This window comes from Lagopus muta, chromosome 17 (genome assembly GCF_023343835.1).
Source record: "Lagopus muta isolate bLagMut1 chromosome 17, bLagMut1 primary, whole genome shotgun sequence".
In the NCBI taxonomy this organism is placed as follows: Eukaryota; Metazoa; Chordata; class Aves; order Galliformes; family Phasianidae; genus Lagopus; species Lagopus muta.
The window spans coordinates 5,833,437-5,850,900 of NC_064449.1; the positions used below are offsets into that span (position 1 = coordinate 5,833,437).

General features: G+C 47.1%; 2 protein-coding genes across 8 annotated transcripts in view; one reads left to right on the forward strand and one right to left on the reverse strand.

The window, feature by feature from the left end:
- GIT2 (GIT ArfGAP 2) overlaps positions 1 to 11,042 on the forward strand; it is a 24,746-nt gene extending 13,704 nt beyond the window's left edge. For 3 of the 5 annotated variants that reach the window (XM_048963857.1, XM_048963860.1, XM_048963858.1), the window contains 5 exons: positions 365 to 454; positions 3,449 to 3,531; positions 3,636 to 3,818; positions 7,581 to 7,644; positions 8,366 to 11,042. In XM_048963857.1, the coding sequence (XP_048819814.1) occupies positions 365 to 454; positions 3,449 to 3,531; positions 3,636 to 3,818; positions 7,581 to 7,644; positions 8,366 to 8,578 (633 nt within the window). In that variant the 3' untranslated portion in view covers positions 8,579 to 11,042. The remainder of the gene's footprint in view (positions 1 to 364; positions 455 to 3,448; positions 3,532 to 3,635; positions 3,819 to 7,580; positions 7,645 to 8,365) is intronic. The other 2 variants (XM_048963859.1, XM_048963861.1) reach the window with 1 other exon arrangement.
- LOC125701596 (trichoplein keratin filament binding) lies at positions 8,684 to 16,984 on the reverse strand. Of its 3 annotated transcripts, XM_048963870.1 has the most exons (10): positions 16,606 to 16,984; positions 16,476 to 16,532; positions 15,556 to 15,624; positions 14,971 to 15,144; positions 14,465 to 14,577; positions 14,045 to 14,111; positions 13,582 to 13,754; positions 13,292 to 13,373; positions 12,881 to 13,066; positions 8,684 to 12,523 (listed from the first exon to the last, which is right to left on the reverse strand). In XM_048963870.1, exons 1-10 carry the CDS (start codon positions 16,951 to 16,953, stop codon positions 12,377 to 12,379), a joined length of 1,416 nt encoding a protein of 471 aa, XP_048819827.1. In that variant the 5' UTR covers positions 16,954 to 16,984; the 3' UTR covers positions 8,684 to 12,376. The 3 variants fall into 3 exon arrangements, with proteins under 3 accessions (XP_048819827.1, XP_048819828.1, XP_048819829.1); XM_048963871.1 differs by lacking the exon at positions 16,476 to 16,532; XM_048963872.1 differs by lacking the exons at positions 13,292 to 13,373; positions 13,582 to 13,754.
- Positions 16,985 to 17,464: the final 480 nt, after the last annotated feature.

The following is a 17,464-nucleotide window of genomic DNA, read 5'->3' on the forward strand; positions in this document are numbered from 1 at the left end:
TGCCTATGCGTGCAAAACATAATAGTGCTGCGTTTGGGTCCTTTGCTTTCTGCAATTTGAAATTTGGGTAGAAGTAGTGGTTTTGAAGCACTGCTGTGTGGAGGCTGGTGAATTTGGTATTATGGTGAATGCATTTGATTCTCTGTGAAATTCAGCGCCTCTAAAAATCAGGGTTAGAATCACCACGAAGCCAATGGAATATTGAATAAATTGTCTGCTCAGGCTCAGCCAAGTTCTCAAAATCATTCTTGCTTTATGTCCTCTCCCATATTTTCAAGAATGCTCCTTTATTTCAGTTAAGAATTACTTGTGATTTGTTTTTGGTGTCGGTTTGCCCGAGTGTTTTTCTCTTTCCCATTTTCAGATCGGGAGGAGCGCGTTTGTGACCTCCTCTTCATCTCTACCTTCCTTCCCCTCCACGCTTTCCTGGTCAAGGGATGAAAGCACACGAAGGGTTAAGTACCTTCCCAACTGGCCTTTTACCTGGAGGAGGTGGCAATCTCCAAGAAGGCTTACGCCTCTGTCCTCTGCCCTTTTATGCTCACTGGCCTCCATGCTTGCACGAAGCAGTTTCATCCCTTTCCGTTTCTTCGCACCGTGCTGTGGATTCTTTCCTCTCTAACTCCACAATGGCTAAAATCTTCAGTTTAACCCTGTGCACAGTCACTCCAAATCACTTGTTGAGCTGCATAACAATGAAAACAGCCAGAAGACAAGTTGGCTGCTCTTTGGAAAGGGATTTGGCAAGCACTCACTGATATTTCATAAGCCAATATGTAACTCTTCCTCTTGACTAAAATGCACTGCATGAGGCACGTGCATGTCCTAACTTCTAAGCCTGCTTTCTTTGGGGGCTATCAGGCTGCACCAATCCACGTCGATATTCATTGACTGTTTATCTTACAGGTGTTCATTGCTTTGTTTGAAGTGAGTTCTTTCAGCATCCAAACACAGTGCCCAACCATTCTTTCAGTGTTGGCCAGCCTGCTTTCTGCTGACCTTAGCAGATGGAAGTCTGAATGGGTGTGGGAATTGCTGTTAGCAAGACTGTTTTCAGGTCAAGGTGAAAGACACTGAGTGTGTATAAAGGAAGCTTACATGGTATTCCATCAGGCTCTACAAAGCCATATTGAACAAAAACAGTTGACAGCAGGGAAGAAAATAGCAATGTGAAACGCATTCTGCAAGCTCTTGTTGTTCCAAAGGTGCTGCCTTTACTGCAGCTTCTTGTGTCAACTGTTAGCTATTTTGAGAAGCCTCAGGCAGCTCCTTAAGCTTTTCAAATCATTTCTCTCTTGTAGTGGAAGATTTAAACCTGGTCTCGCTCAGCTTCATTTGCTAGAAGAAACCCTAAAAGCCAGTTTGCACAAGGACACAATTAGCACAATTAACGGTTTGATAGCCTGGTCAGCGCCAGCTTCTTTGGGCTTTATTTTTAGTTTGGGAGCCCTGTAACAACTGTAAAATCAGGTTCTGTTTGCAGCTCTAGGAGAACGTCCATTTTGGGCTGTGCAGGGGCCCCCAGCAGCTGATGTGTCACAAACTCGTGAGTGCTGCAGGTGAGCAGCCTTCAGCTTGGCTGTGGCCATTGCACCGCGCTGCCAGCTCACACTGCTTGCAGGAGGTGCCTCTGTCATCACAACGAGCTGACTGCATTTTGAGATCTTGCTGATGAAACCTCTTCAGCTTTGAAGGACAAAGCAATGCCAGGTCCTTCGGGGTGTTTTTAGATGCTTATGGCTCGTTTCATAGAGACTTGCAAGTAGCTTATATCCATTTTGTCGTATGTTCAGGGTTTAAGCTTGGCTTATTTCTGAACATCTCAAGAACAAACTTGAGAGGGAAATGTTTGTAGTTCTTGTAAGGTTTAACTATTTTTGAAAAGATCTTTGGGGGGAAGTTCTCCCTCTTTTTTTTTTTTGATTCTACTTTTTCTGTGTGGTTGATACAATGAAGACATACCATCTCCTTCAGTTCCTTGGAAAATCATTGCAGTCTCTGCTCACATTTTCAACATTATGTGTCAAGAAGTGTTTCTAAAAGCAGTCTGGGGCTTTGGGTGCTGAACGGTCAGACTGGCCTCTTTCCACCAGGATGAAGAGCCTGCTTTCCAAATTCTTCCATCCTTTTTATTATTATTATTTTGGCTCTAATGTACTCCATATCAGTTGGGAAAATAACGCATTTACAGGGAGTGCTGGATATTAAAACCACAGACTGCATATAAAGTCCTCATGCTCAAAAAATGTCTGTCACTTTGTGGAGTTTAGTAGCTATCCTCAAAGGTGAGCATTCAAAGAATCCTTGGTTTTTTTCTTTGCAAAGTAGCTGTAAAGTGAATGGAAAGCTCTTGGGCTTTGGGTGTTTGAGTTTGGTGGTGTTAGCAGTAGGTAAGTGCTTAATAAATGGAATAGCTCTTAACCAGTGAAAAATGTTTCCTTGTCACATTTTCGGTCCACCCTCAAGACAAAAGCATTGTTTCCCAACTGTAAGGATCTGGGATGCTGATTGAAGGTATCGCTTACAATCTAACACTAGAGATTCCCTTCATCTCAACTTCAGAGTTTCTGAGGAGCTTTAGCTTTGGTTCTTAGCAGGAAGGGCAGAGGGCCCTCTTGGGTGAGCAGTGCCTGTGAACGAGGTGGGAGCTGATGCTGAGCCTGAGCTGTGTGTACAGTGACACTGATGGGTCTGGTTCTGAGTGGGTGAGCTGTAGCAGGCACTTCTGATGAGCGTTGCAGTTTTTAAGATTGGAAAAGGCAGATGTGTAGTGCTCTCAGAGCCTGCCTGAAGCTGGGAGTGTGCCTCACAGGGCTTCAGATTGCAGGTCTGTGTGAACTGCAGAGATTGGCCTGATGGTAGATGTTCCAGGAGCTTGTAATGCCAGGAAATAAACTATTCTAGAAGGCTAAACCTGTTCAGAAAAGGAAGCCTAGCTTTGTATTTCAAAGTCTGCTTTCAGTTTCTCCCTAACAGAGGGGCTTTGTGTTAGCCTGTGTGGGGAGAGTGGGTGCTCTTGAGCTGCTGTGGTGCACATATGGTCTTTTGTATTAGCAGCCCTCTGTTGGGGAGGGTAAAAGAACAAAAACAAACCCAGACATTTGAACAGGAGTTCAGGGTTAAAAACAGCATCTCCCTGCCACATGGGCTGGGTGCATTGCTGGGAGGTGCAAAGCTGGTCTGCATGAGAATAGGAGGTGGAAAATATTGGGCCTTTTGGCTCTGTGAATAGCCTTCTGCTTTCGTTCTGTGGTTGGCCTTAACTCTGGTTGGTCTGGCCTCCTACCCCTTGCTCTGGGACAGCTAGGTGTGCTGGGCTCTGGAGTAGCAGCAGGTACAGGGGCTGTCGTGCTAAAGGGCAAACCACACAGGTGGGATGCAGTGCTTGCACTCCTCTTGGGGCTCCTCTTTCTTGCACGGTGCTGAAACAAATCTGCCTTTGTTGCAGGCCTCAAAGCTGGAAAAGCAGAGCAGTGTGCCTGAGAGCGACTATGATAACACCACTGCCCCTCTGGAGCTGGAGGAGACGGGGTAGGTAGAGCTAATGCTGTAGCATCATGCTGCTGGAGGACAGGGAAGTCAGTGGTGATGAAGCTCTGCACTGCAGGGTCGAGCTCAGCTTTGTTCCTTCGCAGGTCGGGCAGGAAGGGAAGGCAGAGGAGTGTCGTTTGGCAGGGAGAGGGGTCCATCCCTGAGGACGCCGACACAGCCCCCAGCTCCAGTTTGCCCAGTACAGAAGATGTGATTCGGAAGACTGAGCAGATCACTAAGAATATTCAGGAACTGCTGCGCGCAGCACAGGAGAACAAGCACGACAGGTAAGGCACGTGTGCTGGAAAAGCTCTGGAGGTTATGAGAGAATGAATAAAATGCAAGCGTTCTCAGAAGTACAGCTGCTAACTGCCTGTGTTCATCCTGGATTTCACACACATGGAGAGTGTAGGTCTGTTCCCTGGTGTACGTCAAGTAATGGACAGCTTCAGTGTGTCAGCACAGCTTCAGCTCCCTTGGGGAACTTCTGGTCCATTTGAGCAATTAATTTCCAGAATAACCATGAGCAAGTAAAAGCCATAGTCACAGTCTGCTCATCAGGTAGCGCTCCTGCACAGCTCTTCTGGAGGATGAGGAGTGTAAATAACAATTAGATCTTCCAAGTACAAACACGTGTTAGATGTGGAGTGGTGTTGGTCGCTAGATAAGCCAAAGCTGGCAGGTCTCACTGTGAGCTGTGTCCTGCCTCCAGCCCTGCGTTCTGCACCCATCTCGGCCCATCAGATGATTTCTGTTAAACCCTCGCTTCCTGCCTTGCTGAGCAAAGTGCACAACAATGGGGCCACTCTTGTTCTGTGTTTTTTCCTTCTGGTTCTTTTCTATTTTTAGAAGGGACAGTGCACTGCCTTTCCTCCTTCTCACAGTTCTAATGTGTTAGTGCTGAGCTCATTGCCCTGCCCATAACCTTTTCCACAGCAGTCCTTTGTTACTTGATTCTCACAGATAATAAGGAGCAATAGTAAGAGAAGTTTTAAATGAGTTTGGGTTTTCCGTATGTCAAGGCTTTCCTTGGAAAAAACAGTGCAGTGTACCCAGCTTTTAGCTGTTAAATTGAATAGATATTTAAACAACCTGTGCTGTTTTCTGTGCTCTGTGTACCATGCCTGGGCTATGGTGGTGTTTGCCAGTACTTACTTACATGAGTATAAGCTTCACTGAACTGTGAAGCTGTTTTCTTTGTTTTCCTGTTCCCTGGCTTTGTCTGAGGGGGTGAGAATTGCTCAGGATGGAGGAGAATGGTTCCTCCATTCCATCCCTGCAACAGGGGAACACTTCTTTGATAAACTGAGATAGCTGGGGATATAACAGCTTCCAAATTCCTGCTGGCAGTGCTGTGGATAAAAGAATGGCATGCTGCATAGATGATCAGACAGTAATGAAACGATGCAAGAAAACAATCTATTAATGATACACCTTCTTCCCTTCTTTTTTGTTTCCTGACTTCCTTCCATTCCTTTCCCTGTGCTCCTCTGGCCTGTAGACCATTCAGGCGTGTGAGCACCCTCAGGCTCAGACACAGCCTTGGCTGCTGCAGCACCCTGGTTCCCTGGGCTCAGAGAGCTCCCCTGCAGCCCCTGCACAGCCCGCAGCCCGCTCCTGCCTCCTGGTACTCTGGCCTCTGTCCCTGCCTCCCAGGCACAGTGTCCTTTCTCTTTCTCTCTGCTGCCTTCCTCCCTGTGCCCAGGGGTCGTTAAGGCTATGCATGAAATGCTTTGGAAGACAAGGAAAATTCAGGTATCGAGTGCAGGGAGTTCCAAGCTGGTTCAGTTGAAGCTCCTTTTAATGCAGAACAGAATTGCAGAGTGGAACTGAGCTGCCCTAGTTTAAGATGTTCTTCTGTCTCTGCTGTGCCTGTTGTCCAAGGAGATGAATGATGATAACTGACAGCACAATGTAGGCTTGCTGCTTCTCTGCACTGTTGCAAAAGTGCAGAATTTTCATGATTCCCTGCATGCAATGTTCCCACTTTTCAGCTTTAGGTCTTCAACTGTTGATACAGCTGACGTGTTGAACAAGAAGATAATTTGGTCTTGAACCAATTAAAAAAAAAAAGTTAAAAGTCTTCTAACCTGACCAAATGTTTCATTAATGCCTAAAATAAAAAGGAAACTTAAGTGAAATGTTCTCTGAAACATAACTTCCCAAGTTTTAACCCCAGGTGTTACTGTGTCAGAAACGGAGGAAGAGTTTTGCCACCAGTTCCTGGTGATGATGGATTCTCTTCTGTGAGCTGCCACAAACCCCCCCGATGTCTTCCTGGGATGTGTGTGAACACATCCAGTGCATCAGGTTATTTCACGAGCTTCCTGTGAGCAGTAAAGCCCTCCCTCCAAGACATACCATAAACTTGACAGTAACCTGGGGAAGGTGTTGTGAAATAGGCATCGTTAATCTTCACTTGGGTACTTGTAGGGTTTTATCTGCCTTGGTGGAGAGTTTAATCAGCAAAACTGGCTTTTTTATGAGGTGAAGTGCTGTTCAGTGTGGCTTGCAGGGAGCTCATTAATTTCTGAGTCACTTGCAGAATGGAATTACAGTGGACGTGGAAGATTTCCTCCACTTTTAGGTTATTTGGAAGAACTTGGGTGATTTGAGACATACAGAAATACCCTTTTTTTAAATTTATTTCTTCGAGCAGTTTTCCTGCATTGCCAAAATGACCCCACTCTGTTGCTTCCTTCTCAGTGCATCTGCAACTGACCCATTTTTACACGTTTGGTGTTGCAAGATGGCTGCATAACAACTGTGGGGTTTGCAGTTTGGTTTTGTTGCTTGAAAGGGCAGTGATCTGCCATAACCTACGACTGCTGGATGTTTTTCTTGAATGCTGTTGCTGTGGTTCTGAGGTTCTTTTGCATAAGACTGAACCATCTTAATTAACTAATGCTGAAACGGAGTTTTTGAAGGATCAAAACCTTGAAGACTATTGCTTTGTTTTGAGCAGACTAATTGGTGTGCGAGTCAGAAGTGCAATCTCTGAGGACTGATGGAGTCTGCATTCATTTGGTCAGCCATCGCTGCTTAACTCAATAGAATTACTGGGTATTTAGCCTAAAACTGAACTGCTGTGACAGCAGTTGGTAGTTAAAGCTGCATGTGCCTGTGAACTGCAGTATGAGAACTGTGAATGGTGCTTGCTGTGTTTGAATGAAACACAAAATCAATTGAAACACTTTGGTTTTCGTAGAACTCCAGGATCCCAGGATGTTTTTAGCTGGATCCTTCATGGTTTAACTACTTCTCTTGCAGCAGTGTGCCCTTCCAGTCTCTTGGTTTATGCAGATAGAGCTCTTTCAAAACACAGAGTTCACCCTTCTCAGATCCCACATGCAGAGAAATGTGTTTGCATCCACTTCTGGTTGTCAGCACTGCACTGAGTCAAAAACAGTTATTTTTTTTCCCCCCAAAGCAACACCAGATTTTGTTTAAATGCTGCCAAAGTGTGGAGCCTTTACTGCCTGTCTGACTGCATGGATTGGTTTGCTTGGGCACGCTGTGCCACGCATAGCAGCTCTGTCTGTTGTACATACACCAAACACAACCAGCTGAGCGACTTTCTGCCCAATTTAGAGGCAAGCTCAGGGGCAGGGAGGAAATGCAAGTTATGACTTAATGTGTAGTTAATATTCACAGACACGTGTTTTGTAATTGAATGCAAATTGGGACTTTTTCTGACAGTGCTTGGCATAATAGATCTGGACGGCTGTTCCCTCAAACAGTGAGTGAAGAATGATGAAAACTGAGGAAAGGATTCTGTGTTATCAGTTCTTGTTTTCTCTGAAGTCACGGTGTTGCATGCAGACCTGTGCTGCAGTGTGCTGGCAGTGCTGGGTAAGGAGGCACTAGGAATCACCCAGCTGTGTGCTGGATCTGCTGCAGTTGCCTAAAGCACAGCCTTCACAGATAGCCTTGGAATATGTATGGGGTTTTGTTACCCAGTTGTTTCTAGAATAACAGCCCCTGAGCAGTGAAACTGAAGAGGAAAGGCAGTGCAGACATGATGAATAATAGATTGCATCTGTTTGCAGCTATATACCGTGCTCTGAGAGAATACACGTGGCAGTGACAGAAATGGCAGCCTTGTTCCCAAAAGTAAGTGTGTTTTTGGCTTCATTCTTTGTTGGATTTCCTTGCTGTAAATGGGTTGGTGTTTGAATCTTTCATCTGTATGCTTATTCCCATGCTAATCAGGTAAGGTTAATTTGTGTATTCAGGCCTCTAATTTTACCTTTGGACTTCTGACTTGAAAAAGTGCATGCAGTTCATGAAAACCTACTTGCCTTTTGCTTAAGGAGTCATGGGGCTTTACTGGAACTTAGCTGGACCCCCTGGTTTCTTTTTGAATGTGTTTCCCAATGCAGATATGTGTAGACCTTCAAAGTAAATTTCAGGGAGTCAAATCTCCATCCTGAAGTTACTGAGTAAAACTGGCAGGAGAATCTCATGCTGTTGTGCTTACTCTGAACTGACCATCTGCTCTGCCCTGATATCAGCCAGGAAACGGGCATTAGAAAATTTCTGTGAGTAACTTCTCAATGGAGAGCAGGAATCACTGTTCCCTGCATATCCACTGCCCCTGCACTTGAGATTAAAGAGGTGACATTCTGGGAACTTGTTTCATCCTCTCCTACCCCACGCCTGCAGCGATGCCTTCTATCACAGCACAGAGGGAACGCTGCATGCGCTGTAGCAGCAGAGCTGTAGCAGCAGAGGGCCCACCTTAAAGAGCAACTTGTCGAGCACGACTGGGTAGTTAAAAGCCATCCTAAATCGCTTCTGTTTTTTCTGTCTGGTTCCACTTCTGCTTTCCCAGAAACCCAAATCTGAGCTGGTAAGGACTTCTTTGCGCCTGCTGACATCTAGTGCCTACAGACTCCAATCCGAGTGCAAAAAAACCCTTCCAGTGGAGACGTGTCCCACGACAGACATCCAGCTGGTCACACAGCAGGTCATCCAGTGCGCCTACGACATCGCCAAGGCTGCCAAGCAGCTGGTTACCATCACAACCAAAGAGAACAACAACTGAGTCACACTCGGCTTTTTTTGTTGTTGTTTTAGAGGTTGGATTTCAAATATAGGTGTGGAACTGTTTGGATTTTTATGAGGAAAAACTAAAGGGGCAAGAAACCTCTTTTTGTTTTTTGTTTTTTTTTTTTTTTTAAACTCAGTATTATTTTTGCATGTTTTCTAACAATTTTAATGATTAATTTAACCCACTGCCTTATTTTGTGCCTGTGTTGCCAGTTTAGTTACAGATAGTAGCATGTTGCAAATAGCTGTTGAGCCAATATCACGTACCAGCATTGTATCAAGCTCTTGCTAGATGTTTCCTTGGGGCCACTTGCTGCTTTCAGATATTGCTTGCCAAATCCCCACCGAAGACAACTGCACATATCAGAGGGCAGGATCTCACCCTGCTCTGTCCATCCTGGAGCCTCGTGTGCAGTGCTGCTGCTGCTGATGGAGAAACCTGCAGTGAAGCGGGCTCTGAAGGCTCCAGGACAACTGCTCACCAGCAGCAGGATGCTTGTAGTCCTGGTGATGGAGTACAAGCCAGACTTGACCCGTTCCCATCAACTGTTGTGCAATAATAGTACATTTTTAGTCTGCTGAAACAAGAGTAGCTGTGGGCATCCAAGCTTGTTACATGTAACTATACAAGGTCTTTGTCACTTTATCTGTTTTGGAAGGAATTTGAATAGTTATTTCTTTTAGTTGTCACTATGCCGTTAATATATATGTTTGATGTTACTTTAGGGCATTAGTGGTTAAAATATTATCCTTTGTTTCTGGTTCAGTAACTCATTTTTAAGTTTCCTATGGAATTTCTCTGTCATCTTCAAGGCAACGCCAGCAGCATTGATGAAGTTTCACTGAAGATTTGTGATGTAAAAGGAAGAAAAAAAAGGAAGTTACAGTGCCAGTTAAAAGAAGCTGTGTCTGCCATAGCATATAACCTCTGTACCTCACTGTACCCAAATGTGAAAAGATTTCTTATATCCCATAAGTTTTGTGCAAAGCATTCAGCGTTTGTCAGGCTGTATGCTGGATAACCTGTGCTAGGCTGCCTTTCACAGAGGTACATAGGGGTAAACATCCAATGCATGTCAGCTTTTTCCAGTTCATGAAACTTCAAAAAAAAACCACATAAGACCATAATTACCAAAAAAATCTAAACTGCATGGAAAAAAAGAGCTAACTTCTGCCTCCTTGCATCCTCCTAGGAAGCACGCTGTGATGCTGGAGGAGCAGCACTTCAGCTGGCAGCCAATTCATTGTATGCAGGAGAGAAGCTGCAGAGCTGTAGCAGCTGTCACGTGTCAGCAGTTGAGGAGAACATTCAGACAGCTTGCACAGAAGCATCTGAGCCAGGGCCGGCTGTCTGCTGTGTGACAAACAGGGCACAGAGCCTGCCAGCAAGGCTTCCTGCTGCAAAAACTGCCGTGTGGAGGTTAGCAAACAAACTTCAGCCATGCCTTCCTTTTCAGGTCAGGCTGTGTGGTGTATAAACAGAGCGCCTGGACGCTGTGGGCTTCCTGGATGTTGTGCTTAGCTCCTTTTTTTAAGTAGCCCGAGTTGGTTGATGACAATCCAGTGAATTAATCTCCAGCAGGGTGACTTTTTATTCCCCCTTTCTATGCTTTCCCTAAGCTCACAGGAATGCAGACAGGCTGGGATTAGAACCAGAAGAGACATCTTAAAAACTACCTTCCAAATTACGCTGCTGGCACTTAAATACACTGATAATCTGCTGGGAGCTTGTTCTGAACTTGGCATCATTGAAAGGTAGCAGACAGCATTTCTAAATCTCTCAGGCCAGCGCTGCATGCTTCCCTTTCACACACCCTCCCTGATTTCCAAAGCTGGGTGACCCTGAGTTTCCTTGTAGGTGTCACTTCACACCTGTACCAAACAAAGGGACACTGCAGCAGCTGACAGCCCTTGCTCCAGGTTTTCCTAGGACTCACTGGAAGGTCTGGCTGTAATAACATGGCCACCTGTAATGGATTGATTTGGCCTTCTGGCACATCAGCCGTGTTTCTGGTAGTTTCCACCATCTCTGAACAAATGTTTATTCTAGGTTGGTCCTCACCACACCACAGCACTGCTCCAGAACAACGCACGTGATGTGGGATGTGCAGATTTCAGATTCCATCAGTAGAACAGAGGCAGCCTGGGCAAAGGCTTATGTGCTGTGTCAGATCTTTACACAGAGTGGCACAGCTGTGGAACTGTGGAGCAGTAGCTGAGCCCCCAAATCCTACAGCACTGCAGGTCAGAAGATTCATAAAACTCTTGGTTTTGTTGTGTTGTTTTCTAAGGAGATGTCCTTTTTTTCCCCCCCTTGTAAACAACTTTGCTCTTTCTTTACAATATGCTGCATAGGAAAGTAAAAATTCTTTTGCCTTTTCCAAAACTTGTATTTTTCAGTGTCATGCTGTCTGATTTAATCTTTTGTTTACTGTATTACTATAAAATGCTAAAACCTTTCCAGTGTGTGAAATACTTGAGATTATTTATCACTGTTCTAAGAGAAAAAGTCATGGATGAGTTCCTGTAGCTAAGATGGATCTGAATGTACCAAGCCAAGCCAGCTGAAGTGCTGGGCCTGGTTTTCAGTTGCAATTTCTTATGACAGTAGCTGAGAATCAAGTGTAATCATCAGCTGAAACTCCTCTCACCTTCTGCACTGCAGCAGTTTGAAACTAAAAGGAAACTAACAAACATTCAGCTCATAATTATTCACTGTGAAACAAAGGAGAGGAAAAAAAATAAAGCAAAAGCTTATGGAAGCTTTCAATATGTCCTGGAGAGGAACTGGGCACGTTAACAATTACTGCCAAGTTACCAATCTTACTGATCTGAGATGGGTCACGAAGCAACCCTGAAAAGACAGCAGGGGCTTCCAGGCACGTCCTCCTTCAGAGGTGGGAATGGGGATTTTAAAGCTTAAATAGAAAGCAGCAGCTAAAGGCTCACAGTTCCTGTTCCACAGGAGGCACAGGTTCTTCCACGTTTCAGGTCCGCAACAGAAGTTTGACTTCTTTGCTGTTTTAACCCAGTGCAGCACTTACTGGAATGCATCGTGTCTCCTGAACATGGAGTAAGCAGAGCAGTTCAGGGTGCAGCCCTCCAAGCATGCTCAAACCTCCAGCTCTATTAACGTCAGCAGAAAATTGATCTGGTGTTCAGTTGTGTCACAGCCAGATATTTTCAGAAGCACAACTTCTGAGATGAGTCCTGGCATCGCTGCAGGCCAACCCACAGCCATCATTATTTCAGGAGTTCCTCAATTCTTCAGAGTGTTCTCATCACCCACAGCATCATTTTGTGCTCTCTCAGTTAGAAAGGATGATAACATTCAGGTGCACGCTGCTTTTGGGTGACCGCAGAGCTAACAGTGAAACAAAACATCATGGCTACTTTATGGGCTTTATCATTAATTTTGCACACGCTGCCCAGCAGGCAAAGAACACACAGTAGCAAATGCAGACTATTATCATGAAAAATAGGTCACTTTTAGTGGATGCTCTGGTGCAGTAACATCCCCCTTCCACCTTTCTCTGGCTCTTCTAGCTACTACCTATTAAATGACAGCGAGTTGCCAGTTCCTAGTTTAGTATGAGAAACATGGTCTTCTGGGTATGTGGTTAAGCAGAGTAACACAAACTCAGATTCATTTTTAGCACAACAGAAGAGGAAAAGATCGAACAGCACAGACGCACTGCTGCAAGAACTTTAACAACTGCACACGTTTAGTTTCACATTTGAGGCTGTCATCCTTCCTGATGCCCTTGAGCCTTAGGATGACTTCCTTGCTGCGCTACCTGCTGCAGTAGCCCTGCTCAGCCATGCTCCTGGCCTCCTGCTGCACCAGCTCTGCACAGCGCTGCTTGTTTGATCTCTCCTCCTCCTCCTCCTCCCTCTGGCGTTCCTGCTCCTCTTGCTCTTGTAAGCGCCGTTCTGTCAGCTGAGCAGAGACAAGATGAGGGCTGTTACAGCCAGGTCACAGAGATGCAGGCCAGAACACAAACACGTGGCTGGAGGCAGTAGCACAGCAAGGTTTCCAGCACAACCAGCCTGAACAGGCACGCTGGCTCAGCCAACAGATGACAACAAAGCCAGTGGCTGTGCAGACACTTGAACAGAAACAGCCAGAAAGGCTGATGGTGCACTTGGGACCAGGAATGTCCTCAACTGATGGCTCAGAAGCCAAGTAAATCTCTGCAACGGCACGTAGCCATGCACTTTGCAGAAGGATCAGCTGTGTCAGTGTTCTGAACAGCATCTTCAACACTTTGCTCTCTCTCTGAAAAGCATGCTATACCTGAGCTTCCAATTCCTGTCTGCGAGCTGTTTTCAGTTCCTTCTCTTGCTCTTTCTCTCGCCTTGTCAGTTCTCTTGCCTCCTCAAGCTCTTTTATCAGTTGCTCTCGCTGCTTTATAGACTCTTCTTGGGCCTGTCTGTTTAACTCCATCTTCTCCTGGATCTGGCGCTGCCTGCCTGCAAGGACCTGTATGAAATGAGAGGATTAAGAGAGTAGATAAGGAAGAGGCCAGATATAGAACCAAGCCTGGGGAAATCTCAGTGTAGGCAGTTAAACAGTTCTCAGAAAAGTTTATCAGACCAACAGAAAGACTCGAGCACAGAAGGCTGTGACCCTCTGCAGGTCGGAAGGTCACAGCTGGAACAACAGCTTTGTCAAACCAAGAGACACCTCATCAGAAAGAGTCATCACCTCATTCATCAGGCGATCTCTGGCCATCTTCTCTCTTTCCCATTGTTCTTCCCTCTTCTCCCACACTTTTCTAGCTTCTTCTCTAAAGGTGAAAGAAAGGTTCCTTTCTAATGTTACTCCTTACCTACAGGCACATTTCTACAACAGCAAGGCCAACCAGGCACCTTTTTCTGATGTCCACTTCTAAACGTCCACCTATTTAACAAACAGCAACGCGCTCTGCCAAACAGGCAAGAATATTCAGCACACACATTCTCTTTAGGCGATGTACAGCAGAGGTGCACACACACCTAAAAATGATCTGTAGCTCTGCCTCCCTCTCTTTTTCTAACTGGAGCTGCTCCTCAATGACACGTCTCATCCAGGCAGCATCTGCAACAGCTCGCTCTCGTCTTTCAGACTGGCGGCGCTGATCCTCTTCTTCTTTCTCGAGGAGGGCTAATAAGATTTGTCTGTCTGTTTCCTTGAGGGAAAACAAAACCTGAAGATTAACAACCATCCAGCAGGCCTCCAGCCTGCGTATTTCTGTGCTCTGTACAAATCATTGCTGACGTAGGGTGTGCGCTCAGAAAGACGCTGACTGCCAGCTTCACTGTGATCTTTTCACTCCAGCCCTGTTCATAAGCCAGAAGAGGCTTCCTAACTGCTTATCTGTAGGCACTGGAGGCAGACACACACACATACATACAAAGAACAAGTTCCTTCAGCATGCAGTATCTATGGTGTATAAATCATAAGATGTTTTCCTCTTACCAGCTCCTCCTGTATCTGCTGGGCTCGTCTCTTCAACTGGGCATCACACTGATGCCTCAGAAAGCGACTGAAGGAGAAAAGCAAAACAAATTCAGACTCTCTCTAAAGCCCTGTTTTATAATATACCAGCATTCAAGGAACTATATTTATGACAACAAAATATAGAGAGGCAACAGAAATACCTGCTACCTTGAACACGAACAAAAAGCACTATTGACACCAATGCATTCGTGCTTATAAATGTTTTATAATGTTATAAATAAATGTTTTTTGCTGTTCTGGGCACTTCCAACAAAAAAAAAAAACAAGTATTTACTGCCCACCCCTGCTATCTAAAACATCTCCTCCTGCTGCAAGTACTATCATGGTCATAGGCAGAGATTCTATCCATCACTGCTTAGAGCTACACTGATCCCATACCCAAGCTCAGTCTTCTTCCGGTGCTCTTCCATTTGTTTTCTCTCTTCTTCTAAGCTTTCCAGCTCCCATTGCTGCTTTAACAAATTTTCTTGTTCTTTCTTCAGCTTTGTTGCCTAATGTTTTTGAAAAGGGAAAATCAATAACCAAGAAAGCTCAGGGAGCTAGGACATCCCTGAGAGCCTTTGTACCAGAGTTTGTACCACACTGTTCCTGTGCAAGCAGTCAAACTCACAATGATGGTAAATACTCCACACCATTTGTGTATCTCTTGCTCACAGCATAAGAGATAAGGTGAGGAGCTTCAGCTGAAAAAGCCTTCCATCTGAACCTCTCACACACCTGCATTCATGGAGAGGTCTACATGACTGACAGAATGCAAGTCACAGCTGACTGTGTTTCAAATTTAATCTAGGGGAAATCCGGAGGGAAGAGGTCAGGTCAACGTTGCTGCATTTCCAAGTGAAGCAATGAACTTCCTTCCTACATGAGGAGAAGCTGAAAATTACCTCTGCCTCCCGTAACTTCAGTTCTTCTATCTGTTGAAGCAACATCTCTGCTTGTTTCTTGTTTTCCAGACGACGTTTCTCTTCTTCTTGTCTTATTCTTTCCAGAGCCTCCCTTCGTGCAATTTCATACTCATTTTCATAAAGCTTTCTCTCTTCTTGTTCTGTTGCTCCTTGCTTATAGAGCCAAAACAAAGCATTGCATTTAAGGTTAGGCTAAACTCAAAGAAACAGCCTGTGGTTCGGTTCAGTAAATGCTCAAATTGGATTCCTGGAAGCTGACACATATAGAATACAGAATAAGATATTCTAGGGAAGAAAACAAGCACTAAACAAAACTACAGAGACAAGATACTTGCTGGATATAAACAATAACTCTTAACTGAAAACATCCTTCCCATCAACAACTCCTGCTATTCTGCAGACACCAGAACCTCCCACCACTGTGAGAACAAGCAAGGCAAACTCAGTCATTATTTGGTACAAGAGAACGACAAATAGCCAGCTCTCATTCCTCTCACACCCCAGCCCTGGTAGCACAGGAAGGCCAGCCTCTTGCAGCCCGTGCTTCAGGCAGCCCCAGCATACCTGCTGCTTTTGCTTCAGCTGCTCACCCCAGGACTCCACCACGCTTTTCTTGTGCAGCTCTGACTCCACCTGCAGAGAGAGACAGCACTGCTGTCAGAGGCTTTCTTATCACCAGCAGAACCCAGGACTGCCTGGAATCCCACAGCCTGTTCTCTGCACTGTCCCCAACGCCCAGAGGTCACAAACTCAGGCTGATGTCACGCACCAGTTCAGGGACACTGTGGTGATACTGAAACCAGCTGCTGGAGCAGCACGTCAGCAGAGTGGGAAACAGGTTAGTACCAACGGTCTTTACATCACAGGCACTGAAGATCTGCTTTCACTATCAGATTTCTGAGCCTCTGAGAAATATCTGCTTTGGGGTGATCCCTTACAGTTGGGCCTTTTTAATTCTTCGCCCTCTGCTTGTCAGATCTTGGTGCAGCGACTGCTGTGACTCAGGGTGAATTACAACAGCAGATATATGATGACGCTCAAGTTAAATTTGGAGTACTGCTGTGGAGTGCTCAGTACAGGAGAGATACGGATCTGTTGGAGCACGTCCAGAGGAGGGCCAAGACAATGACAGACAGAACAGCCCTCTGTGTGGACAGAGGGAGAGCTGGGACTGTGCAGCCTGGAGAGGAACGGGCTGTGGAGAGAGCTGAGAGCGGCCCTTCAACATCTCAAGGGGCTGGAAGAAAAATGGTTTCAAACTGAAAGCGAGGAGATTTAGACTGGACATAAGAAGTTGTTTACAACGGGGCAGTGAGGCACTGCACAGGGTGCCCAGAGAGGTGGTGGTGCCCCATCCCCACAGACAGCCGCGCTCAGGGGACGGGGCTGTGAGCGCTGATGGAGCTGCGGGTGTCCCTGCGGTCGCGATGCCGTTCGGGTCTCTTCCCACTCAGTTCTGTGACTCGCTCACTCCGAACGCGCACCTCCCGGAGCTCAGCGCAGTTCTGCTTCCAGTGCTGGTGCAGCAATCGCTCGGCGACCTGAACGCAGACAGCGATGTCGGCGGACGCACCGCGCACCGCCCGGCTCGGCATCGCCCCCCGCGGCGCTCACCCGCCTCCTGCGCTCCTCGCGGGCGGCCCTCAGCTCCGCGCAGCGCTCCCGTTCCCCTTCCGGCTCCGTCCCGCCGCCCGCCCGCAGCTCCGCCTCCAGCGCGTCCCGCTCGTCGCTCAGCAGCTCCCGCAGCCGCTCCCTGCGCTGCTCCAGCCGCTCCGCCGCCTGCCGCCGCACCGGGCTCGGGCCGCTCGCACCCCGCGGCGCGCTCCACCGTGCCTGAGCGGAGCAGCAGATCGCGGCGCGGGCGAGCGAGCGGCTGTAGCTCTCCCAGCACAGCCGGCTCTGCGCCTCCTGCTCCCGCCGCCGCTCCAGAGCCCGGCCACGCGTCGCCCGCCACAGCGCCATGGCTCGCCCTTATAGACCGCGACGGCCGCCGCGCGTCCCCGTGGCAACGGGTACGGGAGCCGCCGAGGGACAAAAAGCGTCGGGGCGGCGCTTCGCGGAACGGAGAGGCCGCACGGGAAGGGCCGCAACACCCGAGCTACTGTCAGCGCGCGTCGTGTCGCACAGCCCGGGCTTTAAGTATTCATGGCGCTGTGAATATTTCAGGCGGGTGAAAGGTTTGGGTTTCCTCGGCCTGGCTCTGGGCACGGCCTCTGGGTGCTGACTATGAGGGGACGAGGTCTGGTGCTGCCCCGTGCCTCCTTCTGCACGGTGCATCCAGAGCGCCCAGTAAGTGTCTGGGTTTTGGGAACTGCCCTGCTGGAGGCTCTGCTGGAGGCAGGCGTGTCCCGGCTGCAGCTCCGTGGCTGTAAACAGGAGAGCGGTTTTGTACGCAGCCTAATCACGGTAGGACAGGGCAGAACGCCTTTAATCGACAAGAAAAGAAACAGGTTGGATGTCAGGAAGAAATGAT